The sequence below is a fragment of the Cyrtonyx montezumae genome, unplaced genomic scaffold, assembly GCF_038088225.1.
Source record: "Cyrtonyx montezumae isolate F1298 unplaced genomic scaffold, pur_monq_1.0 scaffold_5, whole genome shotgun sequence".
Classification (NCBI taxonomy): Eukaryota; Metazoa; Chordata; class Aves; order Galliformes; family Odontophoridae; genus Cyrtonyx; species Cyrtonyx montezumae.
In genome coordinates this window covers 9,356,538-9,374,962 of record NW_027072056.1, presented here as the reverse complement: position 1 = coordinate 9,374,962, position 18,425 = coordinate 9,356,538, and the positions used below count along the sequence as shown (strand labels likewise).

Genomic DNA, 18,425 nt, shown 5'->3' with positions numbered 1-18,425 from the left:
CACACATGAACACATTCAGCTGCAGCCTTCATGCTGATGATTTACTTGTTTTATTTTTCTGCACTGGAGAAGACTATTCCTGACCAAATGCCAGTCTGTGTCTAATGCCACTTCTGTCCAGATGTTTAATACCACTAAGTCCAAAATAATGGTTTTAACCACTCTTCAGAACATTTTATTTATTTTTTAATGCAACAATCCTTCCTGTCGGTATGGCCTCAAAAACAAATTCCCTCATTCATAATGGATCTAAATACACTGATGTTTTCTGCTTAGCAGGCTTCTCTGATCTACATCCATTTTACAATGGATGTATAACTGTTACGTAATTGGCAATTTAGTTTAGCTTCATATTCTTTACTGGCAAAGACAACTTATTCGCAATTGCTTTTTCATGATTAAAGGACTGATATCTGGCACATTTGTAGTCTATAGCTTTGCTTGTATCAACCATCTATTTTTTGCATATTTTTTTTTCTCCAACACATACAAAGTTTTTGCCTTTCAATACTCCAAAAAAGGAACCTTATTTCTCCTGTTATTCATCTTGCACCTGTACATATTCTCAAGTTACCTTGGCCACCTTAGAATTAAGCTTTAAAAACTTATGCCAAACCTAAATAAAAAAAATGACATGATGATGGAGACAACTGCTGTCTATGCTAATGGCTCGTTGTGATGGTCCATATTGCTGAGCTGTGACCTTTGTTCTGTCCTGTCTTCCCGTAATGCCTGGATTTACCCTTGTGCTCTGAGGGAAAGCTTTTTATAGTGGAGAGATTTTTGTCCTTTCAGGACCAATCAGAACACAACTGCAAGTACGTTATCTCAGAATTCCAAAAATCATCTGCTAGAAATTTTTAATTTTTTATGAGAAAAGATTTAAATCTGTTAAAGACCACTTGTTGTCAGATATCTCTAGCTTTTCAAGAATTCAGGTGGAACACAGCAATTTCAGTTAACTAGTTGTTGTCAGTGAAAACATTATTATCAAAGATACTTTGGCTCTTTCTGCTGTTACTTTTGGGAACCCACCTGCTTGACTCTTGAACATGAGAATGGACCTTTTCACACCTGAATTGCTGAAGATCAGAATACTATACAATACTATGTGATATTGCACAGCACTGTTTTCAACACTTCATATTATGTTCATATAGTCTTAAAAGATATTAAGAAGTCTATAATATGTTATTGGCTTTGCATTACGTGAGTTCAACAAAGTAGCTTTGTAAAGGGCTAATCTGTGTTTTTAATTTATTGTTTTAATAGAATTACTCAGTGCAACAGGGCTTTCTTGGCCAAAGGCCATTTATGAGAGTTACTGGCAAATTCAAGTCAAGCACTTTTGCAAACACTGTGAGATTTAACTCTTGCTCTGTAGCATATGTAAACTTACAAGTTTTCACTGTGGTTTTCAAGCTTATGGTTTAGGTATCTTTATTCAAAAGCCTTCCATCAACTTGCTGATGTCAGTAACTGTTCCTTTGTTTTCAAAATATTATGCTGCCTTTTTTCCCTTTTCCTTTTCCCTTTCCATTTTTCATTTGTGGCATTGGGTTATCATGGAGGAAATGAACTGTTTGCTTTAAGGCAGACCAGTAACTTGACAGCTGTTTTCAAAACCAAGCAGCCCTACATCCAAAAGTAAAACCTTCACTTACAGAAGTACTGCCTAATGGAGAAATGCCTGCCTGCCTGATAAAAGTAAGTTGTAGCATTGTAACGCCCTCCAAAGATGAAATAACCAGGCATATTTCTGAGGATAGCAGGCCAAGTTTTTATTAGATTTCTGATTACATGAACAAAACCCTCTGCGACAGGGACTTAGCACGTGGCTCTGTACTCTGGGGAATTCTGCAAGTATACTTTCTTTTTTTCCAAGTAGTTAATAGGTATAAATACACTTTAGATGAGAAAAAACAAACAAACAAACAAACCCCAAAACTATCAAACCACAACACCTGGATATGGAATATAAACGAATGACTCTGTATTCAATATTCTGAATCAGTGACTTAAAATGTAAGAACACAAGCTTTATAGCCACTTACAGAGTTATGCTCTGTTTTCACAGTAGAAAATAGTCCCTGTATTAATGCAACGATGTCTTGCACGCATGATGTAAACATACATGTAAGCTGTTTCATGTTTTAGTACTGCATGTTTCTGTAATCTTTGTAGTCAGTTTTAGAAACAAAATGTTTATATATCATTTATTCATCCAGAACTAAAAGCAAATGGAGTAGTTTTGCCTGCATAGGATTTGTTACATTGGATCTGCTACCTGACAAAAGCCAGGCTGGTATATTCAAGTCATTCCCCAAGAATTTTGTGTTAAGTTATGATATGACCTAAATCAATTTATGTTTGATAATTGCAGACTGAATTCTTCTGGTATTAAGATACAGATTAAGTCTTGTATGTCCCAGTTCTAAAAATGTTTAGGGCCAAAGTGATAAAGCTTCATTTTAACAGTACTGCAGCTGATCTTATAAATACCTGCCAGACACTGTCCTCCTAACTGAAAGCCACTAAGAATCCTTACTTCTATGTGCATGATAAATAAGGTTCATAAGGTTGGAAAGGACCTACAAGATCATCTAGTCCAACCATCCTCCTATCACTATCCCTAACCAGCTATCACATTTTACACTTTTTATTGTTATTTATGTGTAAGTGACACTTACACACTGGCATCTATCTCTGAAGCATTTTGTGGTATAAAAAAACCCTCTATAACTTTGGCTTATTTTGTACACAACTTTTACAGACCTATAGTATGCTAGTTAGCTCTTCTTCATACCTCGTACTCCTTTCAAATTCTCAGGGTCAAATACTTGTTCTGACAGCTGTTGCATTAAGCACAGCATTTGAGCTGCTGGAACACCTATGTTAATTCTAAAGTATGGATTTAAGATCACTCTGATATTAAGATTTTGTATTTTATTTTTCCCTGAATGAAAAGAGACTATGAACAATGCACTGTTAATTATTTTTTATCTCTATTGGAATTAGTCAATTTGGGTCATCTTTTCAGAGTCAAAAGATTTGGTTTTAAGAACAACAGAATCCTAGAATGGCTTGGGTTGGAAGAGACCTTAAAGACCACCTAGTTCCAAGAACAAAAAATCTGTAAATGGCAAAACCTATGCATTATTCCTTAATTATTTTATTGTATATATGTCATAGGATTTAAACAGCTGAAGATGCAGTTATGTTAGTTGCGATGCTTGTTTTGTGCTGTAATTTTACAAGAGATTTTCAGACAAGCTCCTTAGAATTTGGGTCCAACTTGGATTAAACATGTATGATTTTATCCAGTGCAGCTTTATTTCCTTAAGCATGAGTCCAGATAATTCTTACTATACATTTTTTATTTTATGAAGTAGAATACTTGCTGTAGTGCCACACAACATGACGTTAGAAGCATTAGAAGAGTATAGAAAGGACAGCTGTGCTGCAGAAGTACCTATTTTTAAATTATGCTTACAGCCCTTTGCCATTAGTAAATAATAATAATAATAAAAAAAGGCCTCGTGGATTTCCACAGCACAGTATTTTTGTGCTCCCCGATGCAAAAGCTTAAATTCTGTCCCATGGACGCCCTCTTGGAACATGGTGGTTTCCTAAGACAGTGTGATTCCCTTAGTGAACCTGGGCTGGCTGTCCTCTTGTTACTAGTTGTATTAATGGTTCTCTTTGTATTGCAGATCCCCTGAACAACAGGTATTAAAAAACAGTATATACTTTCATTGTTGACAGTGGGAAACAAATGGTTATCAACAGTTTCCTATATCAAAAAAAAAACACACAATTTTCAAGCAGCTTAATAATGTAGTGCAGAAAATTAAAATAAATCTAAATGTGAGAGCCAGAGAGAAGAGTAGATAAAACTGTACTCATTGTCTGGGAGCAGGGTGCTCCCAGAAGAAAAATAGGAATTTTTCAGTTTCATATAAGATAATGTTTCCTTTTCATCAACCTATAGCAATGAAGTATATATATGTTTAAAACTTTGCCTCCATTCAGAACCTTAAGCACACAAACATCAACCCAAATAAGTTCCCATGTGAAGCCCTTTGCTCTGCAACCTGAGAAGTCATTGAGTTTTGTGGGCTTACCCATGCATTTCAGTACTTCAAGTAATGGAGGTGTGGGTCATTCAAATGATCGTAATGGAATGTGAAATGAATGCTTGGAAAAGAAAAATTCAAGACCTATAGATAACATTTTGAATTAATGCATTTTATACCCTATGAAACACATTATAAAAGCAGTATAATCTGAGGCAATGTTTTTCAGAGGTTTTTAGCTTTAACTTTGGCAACAATTGAATATAGGATTAAGAACGTAATAAGCAATTTCAGAAACATAACTCCAGTTGTGGGAGATACTTCTGAAGCATCTCATGAAACCAAAAACCCATTCCTTGTGACGCTTTGGAGCAAAGTACCTGAGATGCTTTAAAGTAAGTGCAAGCTGAGGAGAGATGAGGAAAATGTCAGTTGTGTACCCTGTCAACCAACACCATGAAGACATGATCATGGCTTGACCAAGACATATAACAGAAGAAAATCATTAAGTTTGGAAAAGGACCCCTAAGATCATCTTGTCCAATCAGGTACATAACTATCCCATCTAATTAGCTCCCACACTAGTAAAGAGCAATCCAATGGAACTAGGAGGTTTTAGAAGAACTCACTGACATTTGACAAATAAACACTGTTGTTATGGGGGATTTGTAAAGCACAGAACTTTCCCTTGGGAAATCAGAGATTATCATACCTCACTAAATATTTAAACAGAGCAGAGAGATTTGGGGGGGGAAGCTCTGCAAAATCTCCTTCAAGACACCAGAGGATGAGTATTCCTACATCAAAATAAGTCATTAAGCTGTAAGGTAGCTTAGCTTATTAGTGTCTTAGATGCTAGAATTTGAATTGTATTACATCTAATAAGTGTAAATGAAGCAGAGAGCTTGAATCCTTGCTGAATATTTCAATTAGCAATTTGTTTGTGGAAGGGTGACCAAAATTATTTGAACTAGGCATATCAGAACATTAAAATGCATAAAAAGATGCATCATTTTAGAAAATCATTAGATAATTAGCTAAGCATATTTTATGTTGTATAGTTAAATATTTCTAACTGAAAATGAAATTCATAATATGAACACTGATGATATATTCTGTAAAATGAGAAAGGAACACAGGTTGTTATAGTTATGCCCTGCTCTATTGGATGTGTTGACCAGTTTAGTTTTTAAGCTGTTCTCTTTTGCTAATACTGCACTCCTACATCAACAGAACTGAGTATCTGGTCTTGAAACCGTTTCTTTTCCAACGCTTATTTAAGAATATTAAATATAAGGCCACTTAAAAGCCTCAAACGTAGACTGGAGTTCCATCCCTTTGGGGGTACAAAGAACAAATGAAGAAGAGGGGCACTTCCTCTGTAGGCTGCTTGGGCATCCTGTTCTTTACAAAAGTCAGCCAGGAGAAGAGCTTGAGCCAAGGGGGAGATCAGGTTAGAGCGCAACAGCTTTTCAGCTCGCTCTGATGGTTTGCTGTGTGAGGTGTTCAGAGAGCATTATGAAATTCGCTATAAACAGCTATCTTTGAAAGGCTGTGTGGAAAGGTGAAGTCCTGGGAGACTGCAAAAGGGCAAACATTTTTTTAACTGGAGATGACGGCACAATTACAGCCCAGATGCTTTACAATCCAGTGCCACAGAATTGTGGGCTATGTGTACCAGCCATTTCAGAGCACTGAGAAGATAACAAGGAGAGAAGGAGCAGCCTCTGAAGACTTACCAGGAACGATCCACTTCAAACCAAGTTATTTTCTTGTAGAACAAGGCAACAGATTTTGTGAATGGAATAGAACAAACAATTGTTATAACTTGACACGGCCATGGCCTTTGGCATTGGTTACCACCACATTCCTGGAACAAGCTGTAGCAGATCAAGATATATATTTCTTTCTTACTGTGCAAGATGATAGCAAAAATTGTTTGGAAAAATACTTAAAAACAATAAAAGTGGTTCAGTTTCAAACTGGAAGAATGTATTCCCCCTCTTTTGTTTTTTTCTTTCCTTTTTGCTTCTGGAGTATGATAACAATCACTAAGGAAGGTGAGCTGTGGTGACACATACAGCAGTTTTTCTGTGTCAACGCAAGAGGAGCTCCAATAAATATTGGTAGAAAAAGTTAACCCTAAGGAGGAGATATCTGTAGCATAAGGAAGCAGCTTCATGCCAGTACGTGCGGGTTTTTTTTTGTTTGTTTGTTTGTTTGTTTTTTGGCCTGCATATGAACACAGGACCGACCCGCTTCCATCCGGGACCAGCAGGAGCTGGACCGGCTCCATCCAGGTGAGCCCGGAGCACAGCGAGCAGGGCCAGCAGGGGGAGCCAGCGCGGCACAGATACCGCCAGAAAGGCGGGGAAAGGAGCCCAGCCGGCAAGGCTCGCCAGGTGCGACGGGGACGAGAGTTCACACCGCATTCAGCGGCGCCAGCTGCTCCCGCAGACCCGGCTCCATCAGCGTAACCCGTCATTTCTGGCCCTGATGCTCCTCCAGCCATGGCTTGTACGACAAAGTGCAAAGGTTTACACAAGCTGTGCGCCAGCGCTGCCACCAACGCTAGCTGCTGCGCATTTAAGTACTTCTGCCGAAGCAGCAAAGGAAGGTGGGGGAATGCAGCTAACCTTCACGCTTTACGGAGAAAACGCAGAAAGTGAACTTTTAAGGCTTTTTCCCCCTCCCCTTCCACGTTTTTATGCTGTCTTCCTCTCCCTCGGTCCTTGCCCAGCTCTGCTAGAGGCAGATGGCGCGTGTGAGCGAAGCAAAAACCAAAAAGCGAACGCTAAGTTCTGCACCGCGCTTTGATTTTTCCTGGCGCGACCCAGGACTCCGCTCCCCCCTCCCCGCGCCGCCGCCGCCGCCTCAGAAGGGCCGCGCACACATCGGGCTCTCTCTCCCCGCCCCGCGCCGCATCAGCCCGGCTCTGGGTCCGGCGGTGCTGCGGGCGGGCGGCTGCCCCCTGCCGGGCGCGGCGGCCGAGCTCCTCCCCGCCCAGTCCCCGCCCGCGCGTTGCCCGGGGAACGAGGGTAGGGAGCAGCCGGGCGGCCGCCGCCTCCATCCATCCCTCCATCCGTCCCCTCCTTTTCTGCCCGCCGGTGCCCGCAGCGGAGCGGCACCCGCCCCGGCCGCCATGCCCCGAGCCGCCCCTCCGCCGCCGCTGCTGCTACTGCTGCTGCTGCTCTCCCTGGCCCAGCGCCGCGCCTGCCTCCCCGGGCCGGTCACGGCCGCGCCCCCCGGGCCGGACCCGTGCCTCAGCCAGCCCTGCCGCAACAACGGCACCTGCTACCCCGCCGCGCCCCGCCGCCTCCCGCCCGCCGCCGCCTACCGCTGCTCCTGCCCGCCGGGGGTCGGCGGCGCGTTCTGCCAGGTAAGGGCTGCCTCGGCGTCCGCGTCCTTGCGCCCGCCCCTGCCCTTGGGCGTCCCCGTGCCGTGCCGAGCCGAGCCGTGCCGGCGGGACGCGCCTCGGGGCTGCGGCCCTGCCCCCGCCTCGCCCCGCGGGGCGTGCCGCCGGTCGGCCCGGGGAGCCCCGGCAGCGCTCCGTTCGGTATCGATCGTTTCGCGGTGAAAAGAACCTTCCTTGAAAGCTGCGCCGCACGCTGACGATTCGCCGCGTCTCGGCGCGCTGTGTCGCGCGGTGCGGTGCTCCTCAGGGCGGCCCGGGATGCTGCGGCGGCTCCGAGCGCGCGGGGGAGCGCCGATGGCATCGAGCTGCCGGCTGTGCAGTCTCAATCCTCGTTGTCCCGTGAAATGTTTCCGTTCTCGCGTTCAGAAATTCAGAAGAACTTAACCTGCCGGGGGGAAGCGGGCGCGGCGAACGTCGGTTCCCACGCGCGTGTCTGCGTGTGACAGCGGCTCCGGACGGAGCGCGTGGGGCGGATGCTGCGCCTCGGGGCAGCGCTCCTATCGGGGCGGCTCCGGCGTTGAAGCCGCTCTCGTTCTTTCGAGGGAACGCGGTGTTTTTCGTTCTTTTGAGGCGGAGGGCGGGTGCCTGTTCCTCGGTTACGTTGTACCCAAATGGTATCGCTCATGGTGCGGGTGGATACAAAGTCAGAGAGAAGTAGGAGCGCTGCGCTCCCGGTGCGGCCACAGCGTGGAGGCGGCTCGCTTAGGGCCGGGTAACAGAGAAAGTGAAAATATTAACGCTAATGAGATTCTGCAAAATCGGAGATTAAAGTGGATTAAATAGAGTTCTCTCGGGCTAATTTTAGCCGTCGGCCTCCTAAGAGTTTACCGCGCTTCTGCCGCTACAAAGAGAAAGCGAGCGCTGCGTGTTTGCTCCTGCTCGCCGCTGTTAGGCTCCAGCATCCAGATCCATGACTGAAAGATTAATGACCCTTTTAAAGGCTTTGTAAAATGGAGCGCTTGCTGGCATCCTACCTCCCGAGAAGTGCTGTGTCTGGGGAGCCGGCTTTAATTGTTTTTTCAATACAGAGCGAGGCAGTATTTTCACAGCGGTTTTATTAACTAATGAGAGGAGGCTTAGAGCGCGGTACGTTTGGTTTCTTCTTATAAACTACTCAGCAATGGATCTGGTAAAAGAAACTCATAAACAAATGAGTGTCACTTCTGGCTGATACATCAGCAGTTGAAGCATGGACATCAACTATGAACAGTGAATAGGGTTTTGAAATGTAAACTTAATTAAGTAGAGAGCAGGCAGGTTAATATTCAATATGTAAAAGGATAATATAAGCACGTTGCTATTATCCACAGTTGAGATTTTGCTCATTTTATCAAATTTGAAAATGAATGAATATTGTATGGATTTATTAATTCTTGTGTTTTGCTGTCAGATGGAAACAGTCATGTTTACCAATTCAGTAGTAACAGATAAATAAAAGAATTTTTAATCCTTACATGACATAAAGAAAACTGTGGGTTAAACCAAGTCGGTCACTGGGATGTATCTAGAGAGTTTATGTCTAAGGTTGTTAATGAATAGTAGGACTTGGAGAAGGCAATACCCAGAGGGAGAAAAGAACAATAATTGTTACGCTTAAGTACCCAGATCATGGGGGTAAGTTTGTTGACACTGGAGCCATAATTGCCAAAAATGACTTAATTACTTTTGTGTTACTCCTTGTGGGGTAGGCAACATCTCTCCCCTTCTTCCCAGATGCGTTAAGGCGTATAATGGAAGAAAAGTGTTCTAAGTGTGCCTACAAATGAACTGGGCACAATGAAATAATTAAGATAGAGAGTTTAACAACGAAGTTTGAGGTTGCAAAAAGCTCTTGTCATTGAAGTTTTTTTCTCTGACTGCTTGTGATGCACTTGGTGATGCTGATGCTGGCATGGAGAGAGAGGCAAAGAATAAAACTGTCTTCATGTAAATGAGATACTTCTAAAGGTTGAGATAGAGCAGCCCTATCACCAAATGAAGTATTTAACTTGGACTTAATCCAGTTCTGTGACCTTATGTTGCAGGATTTTGGTAACTCATCACTTATTTAACAAAAGTGATCTTAGTATATCCATGCTATGCATTATGGATGTGTGTATGTATCAAGTTACTTAGGGTTTGAATATACTTTGTTCGTCAAACTTCAAGACTGTTTTGTTACGGATTGTTTGGTTTCACGTTTTGGGACCTTGCTGTACTTTAATTCCACTTCCTTTCATGGATGTGATCTTTTTCCCCACTTCTCTGTGCCGTATTTCTAGTCTGTGCAAAGAATAAGTAGAATCACTGTGATGTAGTGTCTTAAACTTTGGGCTGAGCAGAGAAATCACACATATTCCCTATAAACTGAATAAAAGTTGCAGTGAATTCAGGTGCCTTTCTGCAGGAATTTGGAATTGCCCAATTCACAGCTTTATACTGAGAAAACTTGAATAAATAAATTGAAATAACTTAAATACCTGTCACCCTGCTCATGCAGGCATCCTACCTAAACATTTACATGAGTCTTACTTTGAAAATCAATCTTTAACCTTCACATCCAACAGCCAGTCTAACGACTATTCTGCTGTTTCTGATCACATGTATAATCCAATAAAGTCATTTTTCTCAGTCAGGAGAGTTTTATTTAAAAACTGATTTGTGTTAGCAGCTTTTGGAGTAATTTTAGAGGCATAAGGTATAAACTAAAGAGAAAATGAAAAATTTTGTGGTAGACTTGGTTATTTGCTTAAAAATGCAAAGTTTGAACATAGTTAATTGCATTAAATTGCATTACGGTTATTTGGTTCAATGCTAATTTTATTAAAATATCTGTGAAAAGAAACATTAATGATTTTTAAATACTATCATGCATGCCTGTCTTTAGTTACTTCTTCCCCACCCTTCTCTCCTTTGATTGACAATTTTCCTCCCTCTTTTACTTCAGTGCTTCATTATTTCATGGTTTGTGGCAGTAACAGAAGCGAGGGAAGGAGCAGTGTCTCTGAGCTGAGCGCAGCCTGCCCAGCACACTGACTGCAGCTGCAGGTCTTCGCTGTGCAGCCGTCATGGAGGACCTTCCTCTTTCTTCTGAGAGCAGTCTGCTAGCTGCCTCTGTAACTGCTTGGATTAGTGTTGAAATAAGTATTTTAGTGGCAAAAAGAGAAGGGTTATTGTTTCTTGACTCATGGTTTAATGCTTCTGAGTAAACAGTATGAAATTTCATTGGGCAGGTTATTTCAGGTTTCACTAGATAGTGCTATGTAAAGGGACATCCTTTAATCTAACTGCTAAACCACCTTTATGTCACTATCCTGATTAATTCTTCACGAGCTCCTGTTTTCTATTAAGTGCTGACATCACTAATGAAAGGTCTTTAATAATCATTCACAATAAGTTCTCTAGCGTATTGAAAAAGCTATCATTTCTCTGTTCTCATTAATGAAGGACAAATTCTTAGATGATGTGTCTATTTTGATGCAAGTATTTTTCTAAGTGGCCACTCTGTTCTCTCTTCTGTCTTTAGCGAGAGTAAACTGTACAGTTAGTGAAAGCCCTGGAGCTCTGCTTTGTCTGAACGCAGTTGGGCTTGAGTTCTGAGCTACCTTGTTGCTTCCTGCTGACTAACTCTGTGAACCCTCACAGTGCTTTAGAGTTGATGAATTTAAATATTTGCATTGATGCGTGTACCGTGCATGAAAAGAGGCTGTGTGAGAGCTCAGTTTGCTTTTCCTGGAGAAGAGGAAGCTACATGCCATCTTAAGCTTTATAATGGATGTTCATAGAGAAGGATGGAGCAAGTCTGTTCTGAGGTGCAGCCAGTACAAGGACAAGCAGTGGCAGACACAGACACTGTGATAGGGGAAGTTCTGGTTAAACTGAAGAAAAACATTTCTTGTAATGATGGTGGCCAAGCACTAGAACTGGTGCCTGGAATGGTTGTAGGATCTTCATCCTTGGAGATTCAGGGCCTTGGTGGGCCAATGCCCAACTGCCCGAGTGTTTGATTCTCAGTTGAATTAGAGAATCCCTCATGTCCCTTCCCACCTACAACCTTTTCTGTGAATTTTTGTGTTACCCGTCTACCTCATGAATTGTTATATCTGCTTCCAGGCGAACTAAGGAATTTCTGCAACCTGGCTATCAAATATCAGGTATAGGGAACAGTAGCACAAAAAACCGAACATGTAAAATAATTTATCCCACATTTTATTCAAGCTCTTTTAACATTTTTTTTCCATAACTGTAGTAAAAATATATTTTCAGTCAGAAATATTAGCTTTTCAAGTCAGCATCTTGCCTTGAATCATGTCACGTGAAAATTTGTGAGCAAGGGAACTATAATTCAGCGATTTCCAAAGCGGTTGGTCAGGAATTGTGCTGTAATTCTTGCCATGAGATCTAAACAAACTACTCTAAATTTCTGTAGATTAAATCTGGAGTGATTTAATAACCCAAATGGTCTCAGTTATGGAAGTGGTTATTGTTTGGATATTTTTACCTGTATGCTAACCTCTGTGAATCTTTGCAGTCTTTCAGTCTGCTGAAATGCTCTCGTTAGATCTGTTCAAAATAGCTCTTTGTAAACAGTGTTATTCAAGTCAGTTAAGAGTCAAATGACTAGTGCTCTGTAAAACTCCATCCTATAAGAAAAACTTTCAAGTGTTGATTTTACTTTTTTTCTTGTTGTTTTAATAGTAATTAAAGATTTTAAAGAAACAGATCAAATGTAAAGTAATCAAATAGTAGTAGAAGATATGCTAAAATAAGATGCTTCAACTTTTTCATATGTTATTTTTCATGGTATTTTTTTATTTGCTTTGATCTGAGAGAATTACTTTGTAACGTTATCTGCTTAAACCCTACAATTGTTTTACTTTCCTTTGAAATACTTGATATTGCTATTTGTATATCTGTAGCTTTGGAAATGCTCTTTAATTAATTGAGCAGACTTATGATATGCTAGGGAAATAACAGGAGAATGCCTTATCTTGAATACAAGGTAAGAAACAGAGTATAGATAGTAAAACAAAGAAACAAGAATATTGCTTGAAGTAGTGGACTTGTATGACTTGATTCAGTATTATAGGAGGCAGTTCCCCTCTCTTTGAGGACTCTCATAGGATCTCCTACATATTGCCCTTAATGGAAGTCCTACTTTGAGATTATTAAATTCAGAGGTGGCATTTAGCAGGATTTCAGCTTCATTATGTGATCAGGCCAGATGTCTTAGAAAATGATGTGAGAAATTTCATTTAAATAGGCAAACATGAGTCTGTGGATAACAGTGTCTATATAACCCTAAAGAGATTTAAGTCTTAATTGGCATGGTGCTTTCTCTCACAGCTCACTCTGTTCTTACTAAACATAAAGTCTTTAATTTATTCCTGGTAATGTTTTTGACCGTTGTACTTTCATGTTCCAATGAATCCCACAGATCAATTGCATGGAAAAAATCATTTTATTAGCTTTTATTTTCTGTCTTTCAATTTAACTGAATTCCACTGTGTGTATATATATATATTTCTGTTAAAAGTGAGTTATTCCATTCTTCTCTCTCTATGCCTGTAATAAACATTGTTTTTTCTTTCCTAAAGTATCCTTCCAGAGCTGAATGGATTGAGCTGATAACGAATTCCTGTTATTTCTGCTTAATCTAAATACAGTCCGTTGAATTCAATAGTGCAGAATTCCATTCTTTAGGTATTCTGCGAGGTCACCTGTTTTTTGACAACTGCGTTTGAGGGTAGTCTTCAATAATACTCCCCTTCCTTTATATTTATATATATATATATAAACATATGTATATTTATATATATATACATACTCCCCTTCCTTTATATTTATATATGTATATATATATATATATATATTTAGTTAGTTAGTTAGTTAATGGCTGTCAACTGAGCTCAAATTCAGCTCACCTCACCTAGATGTGTCTGACTGTGGAGTGATGTTTCCGAAATGAAGACATCTGTATTTGAACCACATCAATATCAACTGGAAGCGGTTTGTTTGGCTTCAGTAGGAATATCTTTATTAGAAATGTCTTAGTGGCATTTAGATCAAAAGCTGAAGGTTAAAGCACTTCAGTATGAGCATTGTACAGCATCATTTATTGTTTTAAGTTAGCTCACTATTTTCTAAGAAGTTTTGTCCAACTTTTTGTTTTGATATATTTTTGCCTACCTACAACATGCAGGAATAATGTCAGTTCTAAAATACCTCCTGGTCAGAGCCTTCTAACTCATCAACATGAGCTGCACAAAACATAAATTCTAATTGGATTATTGGTAAAATAAATAAATAGCAATACAATTGTTGCAGTTTTTAAACAATTATGAACAGAAGAAATGCACTTGAGGATATAAATTAAGAAAAGTAATGCTTGATAGGACAAATTGTTCTGTTGCTAAAGTGCAATCTTAGAGGAAAGGACTCTTGCTTTCAAAAGCTGATTCGTAGTCCGCACATAAGCAGCTATGCATATTGTTTTTCAGTTTTGCATTGTTCTGTTTTGCATTTCACAGCCTGTAGTAAGCATAGCAGTTGCACTGTATTATTCAGTCCTGCTGTAACTCTGACTAAAGTGTACAGCCTTGAATGTGAAACACTGTGAGTAGGAGTTGGAGTACCAGGGCTTAGTGCTCGGACTTCTCACTGAAAAACTTGCACATTCTTAAATTTCACCTCTATGAGTTAAGATAATGGGGTGTTTTAAAAGGTTGGTGTGTGTTACAGGCAAGCACCATATCTAAATGCTAACCTGAATTATGTGTCCGTGGCCTTGCGGAATATTTAAACTGTATGGAAGAAAAGACATAATGAAAACAAACTTTCAGCCGTTTAATAGCACTTTGTTCTGGGAAAGTATTCGGGCTGGCACTCTACTGATTAATTTCCCTTTGTGATGTTCTTTCACTTTGGAAACAGAGGCGTTAGATCAGTGATCAGTATTACAAAGACTTCTGAAGCAATGGTGGTTGTGAAAAAGAAGTTATTGAGTGAGGTAAGAATAGGGTTCTGTTCAAGTGTGAAAGTAGGGCCCTGTGCTGAGGTAAGGTTACTGAATATTTATGATTTGGGGAGCTTTGTTGCCCTTGATGCACTAGTTGCAACAGCAGCCACACCAGTTTGAGAGGACTGTGAGCGCATCAAGAAGTAGGAACTGTAAGGAGTAACAAGATGCAGTTCCTTTTATTTACAACAAATCTCACTTTCAGTCCATGTTGCCCTTATGTGATCTTTCGTACTGGACCTACTAAAACTGAAACTTGTTAACAAATGCACAAGAGAGCCATGTCAAGAAGCCATGCATCTTCTACAGAAGCCGTGATTATCTGGCAGGGAGACCCATATGTTGGGGTGGAGGGATGCTGACTAATCCTCACTGAGCATTAGTGCTCTACATGCAAATCATTTAAAGCTGTGCAGATAATGTCAAAACAGAGCAGAAGCTTTTAGAAAGCTGTTCTCTTCTATAAATGAGTGATACTTAATCCCTTGAAATCAGCTTCAAGTTACTTTGTGTTGAAGGTAATGGGGGCAGAAATAGATAGGACCCCAACAGAGGGGGCAGCAGAAGGGATTAGAAGGTATGGAAGGATTTGGATAACCTGGAATAAACAACTGGTTCACTTTTTATATAGAGAAAGCCAAGAAGAGCCTGAATAAAAGGTAACCTTGTAGCATGGCCAATGCTTTAAAAATCAAACAAGGAGAATGAGAAATTCTTCAGGGCATCAGCTAGTCATCATCTAACACGGCTAAAGAAAGAATATGGACAATTTTCTGTAATTTTCCAGACCTGGTATGTTACTCTGATCTCCTTTTCAAGTATTTGGTAGTGACTTTTGTCACTAAATACTTTAACTATGATCTTAAATCACTATGGCAATTGTATGTTTCCTATTCTGTCCTAATGTTTGCAATTCTACAAATCTATAAAACTTGATGCAAAGTTTATTTGTATTTCTGTTGCAAAAGTTCCAGCCTTTGTAATAGTTATGATATGTGGTTTCATCTGTAAAAAAACTTAGGGAAATTATTAAATACTTTTAATCAAATCAAATTTAAGAATCCCATCACAGTAATGCCAAACCAAAGTTATGGCTTAGGTTTCATAGAGACTTAGCAGCTTGTTAATAGCTTCTGATAGAAGTAGATACACGTCATAGACAAATGTTATCTATTTTTCATGCAAGTTTAAATGGACTTTTTTTTTTAAAGAGGTGAAGTCTAATAAGTACCTCCTGTGTTGAGAGTTCTAATTCCATTGTCCATGTTGTAAGAGAGATGTTTTCTGTCATCTATTTCCACTATGAAACGTTAAAATCGTGTTCTTGTGTGTGGGTCTGAGAAACATTCTCATCTGAATATAGGTTGAAACTTCAGTGAGCAGAGTTACATGAAGATTCCTGTCATAGGTAGGGTCTGTAGGACGAGACACTTATATTCATTTTTAAGGCTACAGCACACTTCATGATGATGTCATGTGTAACAAATGAAGAAAATGGTGTTGAGTCCTCTGGGAAATTAATATGTTTAATTGAGGGAGGGACAAATTAAGGTTTAATTTACATAACTGTAATAGGACCTTAAACTTAAAATTTGGCTGGTTATTGCCTCTTAGACGTAGTGGAAAGGTACTGGGTTAGGATGATGGGTATGTTTGATTATCTTCTGAGGGTGCAGGACAATGTGGTAGGTAAAGACTATGCTAAAGCACGGAGCGTCTTGTTTAAAGGTTTGCTTCCAGAATCCCTTCCTCCCCAGTGAGACATCATCCCTTGCAGACAAGTGAGAAATCATAGATCAGTAGTTCAGTGATTCTGCCTTTTCACAAAGCCTTTTGGGTGGGTGATAGATTTATCAGATGTGAATAAAACCTGTGGTTATGATGTTCTGTTATCAGCAGTATGGAGCAGACTGCTGTAAGGGTTAAAATCTCTTTGTATTTTATTTAGTAACATAGCAAGTTTTCTGTTAGTGAAACATAGAAGTAAGTGATTTGGGCATACTTAATGTTTATATGAGAAAGAAGCCATTGAAATACACTCTGAAATTACAACTATGCTAAAAAATCTTACTGTGCAAATGACATCTAGTGAACATTAAGTGCAGCATCTTTGTTCCTTTCTGCATTATGTAAATACATTTCACTTTGTAATCAGTACTTCTAGTGCAAGCTTTCTTGTTCTGAGGATACTTTTCCAAAAAACATCCAGTTCTGTTTTGTATTCTCAGATGTCCTAAGCTCCTTGCCTCGAGTATGAATGTAGACCCTGTTTGGGTGCTTTACCACAAGCAACTGCTGGCTGATAGAAGCTCTTTCAAGCTCCTCAATACAGGGCAGGGCAATTGTGTGATGCTAGGAAATATTCATATTATTATTTAGGCTTTTAAATTCTTTTCTGTGACTTTGAGGGCAGAACTGCATCTCAGAACTTCAGGGTGCTGTGTTCCAGGTCTTTGAGCAGAATGTTAAGGGGGGTGGTTTCACCAGAAATCTTTCACCACTGTGACTTGGCCTCCTCAGATCAGATGTGCCAGCACAAAACTCTTTGTACTCAACAAATTGATGTTTTCTGACAAACAGTACGTTCAGTTAGAAGTTTCTGCTGACTCAAAGAAGCATGGTTTGGTGATGTCTAGGGAGAAAATTTTCTTCAGTATTTCATTGCGTACTTAGAGGTTGCCATTGCCGTAACTAATCTAATTTTGGAGACGATTGTAAAAGTGTAGAGCATCACTTGCTGATCTTCAGAGCTTATTTTTCTCAAGCACTTTAAATTAGATGATGATTTCTTTTTTTTTTTTTTTTTTTTTTTTCCAGGGAATTGTAAAGGTTTTATGCTCAGTTTTTTGGGAAAAACAACGACAACAAAAAGAACAAAGAGTAAACACATTCACAAAACAAAGAGAGCAAAGATCTGAGTATTCATTTACTACCCATGTTATTGTGTCCACTTCATTAATTCAATTGATGTTCATACTGAAAGCTGGACATGAGCCAGCAGCATGCACCCCAGATGGCCATCTGCATCCTGAATGAAAAGGGGTGGCATCAGGACAAGGGTAGGGCTTATTCCCCTCTGCTCTGCCCATGTGTGGGTCCATCTGCAGTACTGTACCCAGGTTTGGGCCCCCAGCACAAGAAGGATGTGGAGCTGTTGGAGCCGATCCTGAGAAGGAGCATGAAGATGAGCAGAGGGGCTGGAGCACCTCTCCTATAAAGAAAACTCAATGATCTTTAATGTCCCTTCCAACTCAAGCTGTTCTATGATTGTGTGTTGCTCTAAACCAGTCAGTTTGAGAAGGCTTGTGTGTGTTTATTACATAGTACCACTACATAAGTATGTACGCACAGGCAGATGTCTTAAAGTACCTTCTAGTCTGCAAGTTCATCTGCTGCTTTATTCTGTAGTAACTTGCTTGTGTGTCTGTACATTTTTGGAAATGTGTGTCAATGAAACTAATTCTTAAAATCTAAAAATGCTGCCAGTTGGAAGTGAGATGAACAACAAATCATCTTTTTGACAGAACTGAGATGATGTAGGTGTTGTGTATTCTGACATTAAAAATCTGTGGTTTATTTTCTTTAATAAAACACTGTTATCTTTTCTCTACTTGCTTTTTCACTGGTCCAAATTCTTTCCTGTCCTGTAAATCTAAAGATACCTTAGTCTAGCTGGTTTTCAGTCACTGACCTTCACCTGTCTCTAGCTGTCTCTATCTTCCCAGGGTTCTAAGAGAAAATGTCACATGGGAAAATTGCTGATGGAGCTTGTATCTCTTATTTTGAGATAATTTGCTTTTTTTTTTTTGTTCTAAAAGCAATAGTGTCAATCCCAGAGGAATTAAAAGTGAGATAGGGATGTTTTGGTGCAGAAACTGATCTGGTTGCAGTAACTGAATTGTGGGATGAATAGAATATCAAGTCATTCATAGTCTCT

At 40.1% G+C, this 18,425-nt stretch overlaps 2 protein-coding genes across 2 annotated transcripts in view; one reads left to right on the top strand and one right to left on the bottom strand.

Annotated features, from left to right (window-relative positions):
• Positions 1-18,425, bottom strand: part of ZBTB38 (zinc finger and BTB domain containing 38) — a 308,794-nt gene that overhangs the window by 163,745 nt on the left and 126,624 nt on the right. The window lies entirely within an intron of this gene.
• DNER (delta/notch like EGF repeat containing) overlaps positions 7,169-18,425 on the top strand; it is a 105,983-nt gene continuing 94,726 nt past the window's right edge. Inside the window, exon 1 of the mRNA XM_065748565.1 lies at positions 7,169-7,455. Coding sequence (XP_065604637.1) covers positions 7,219-7,455 — 237 coding nt within the window. The 5' untranslated portion in view covers positions 7,169-7,218. The remainder of the gene's footprint in view (positions 7,456-18,425) is intronic.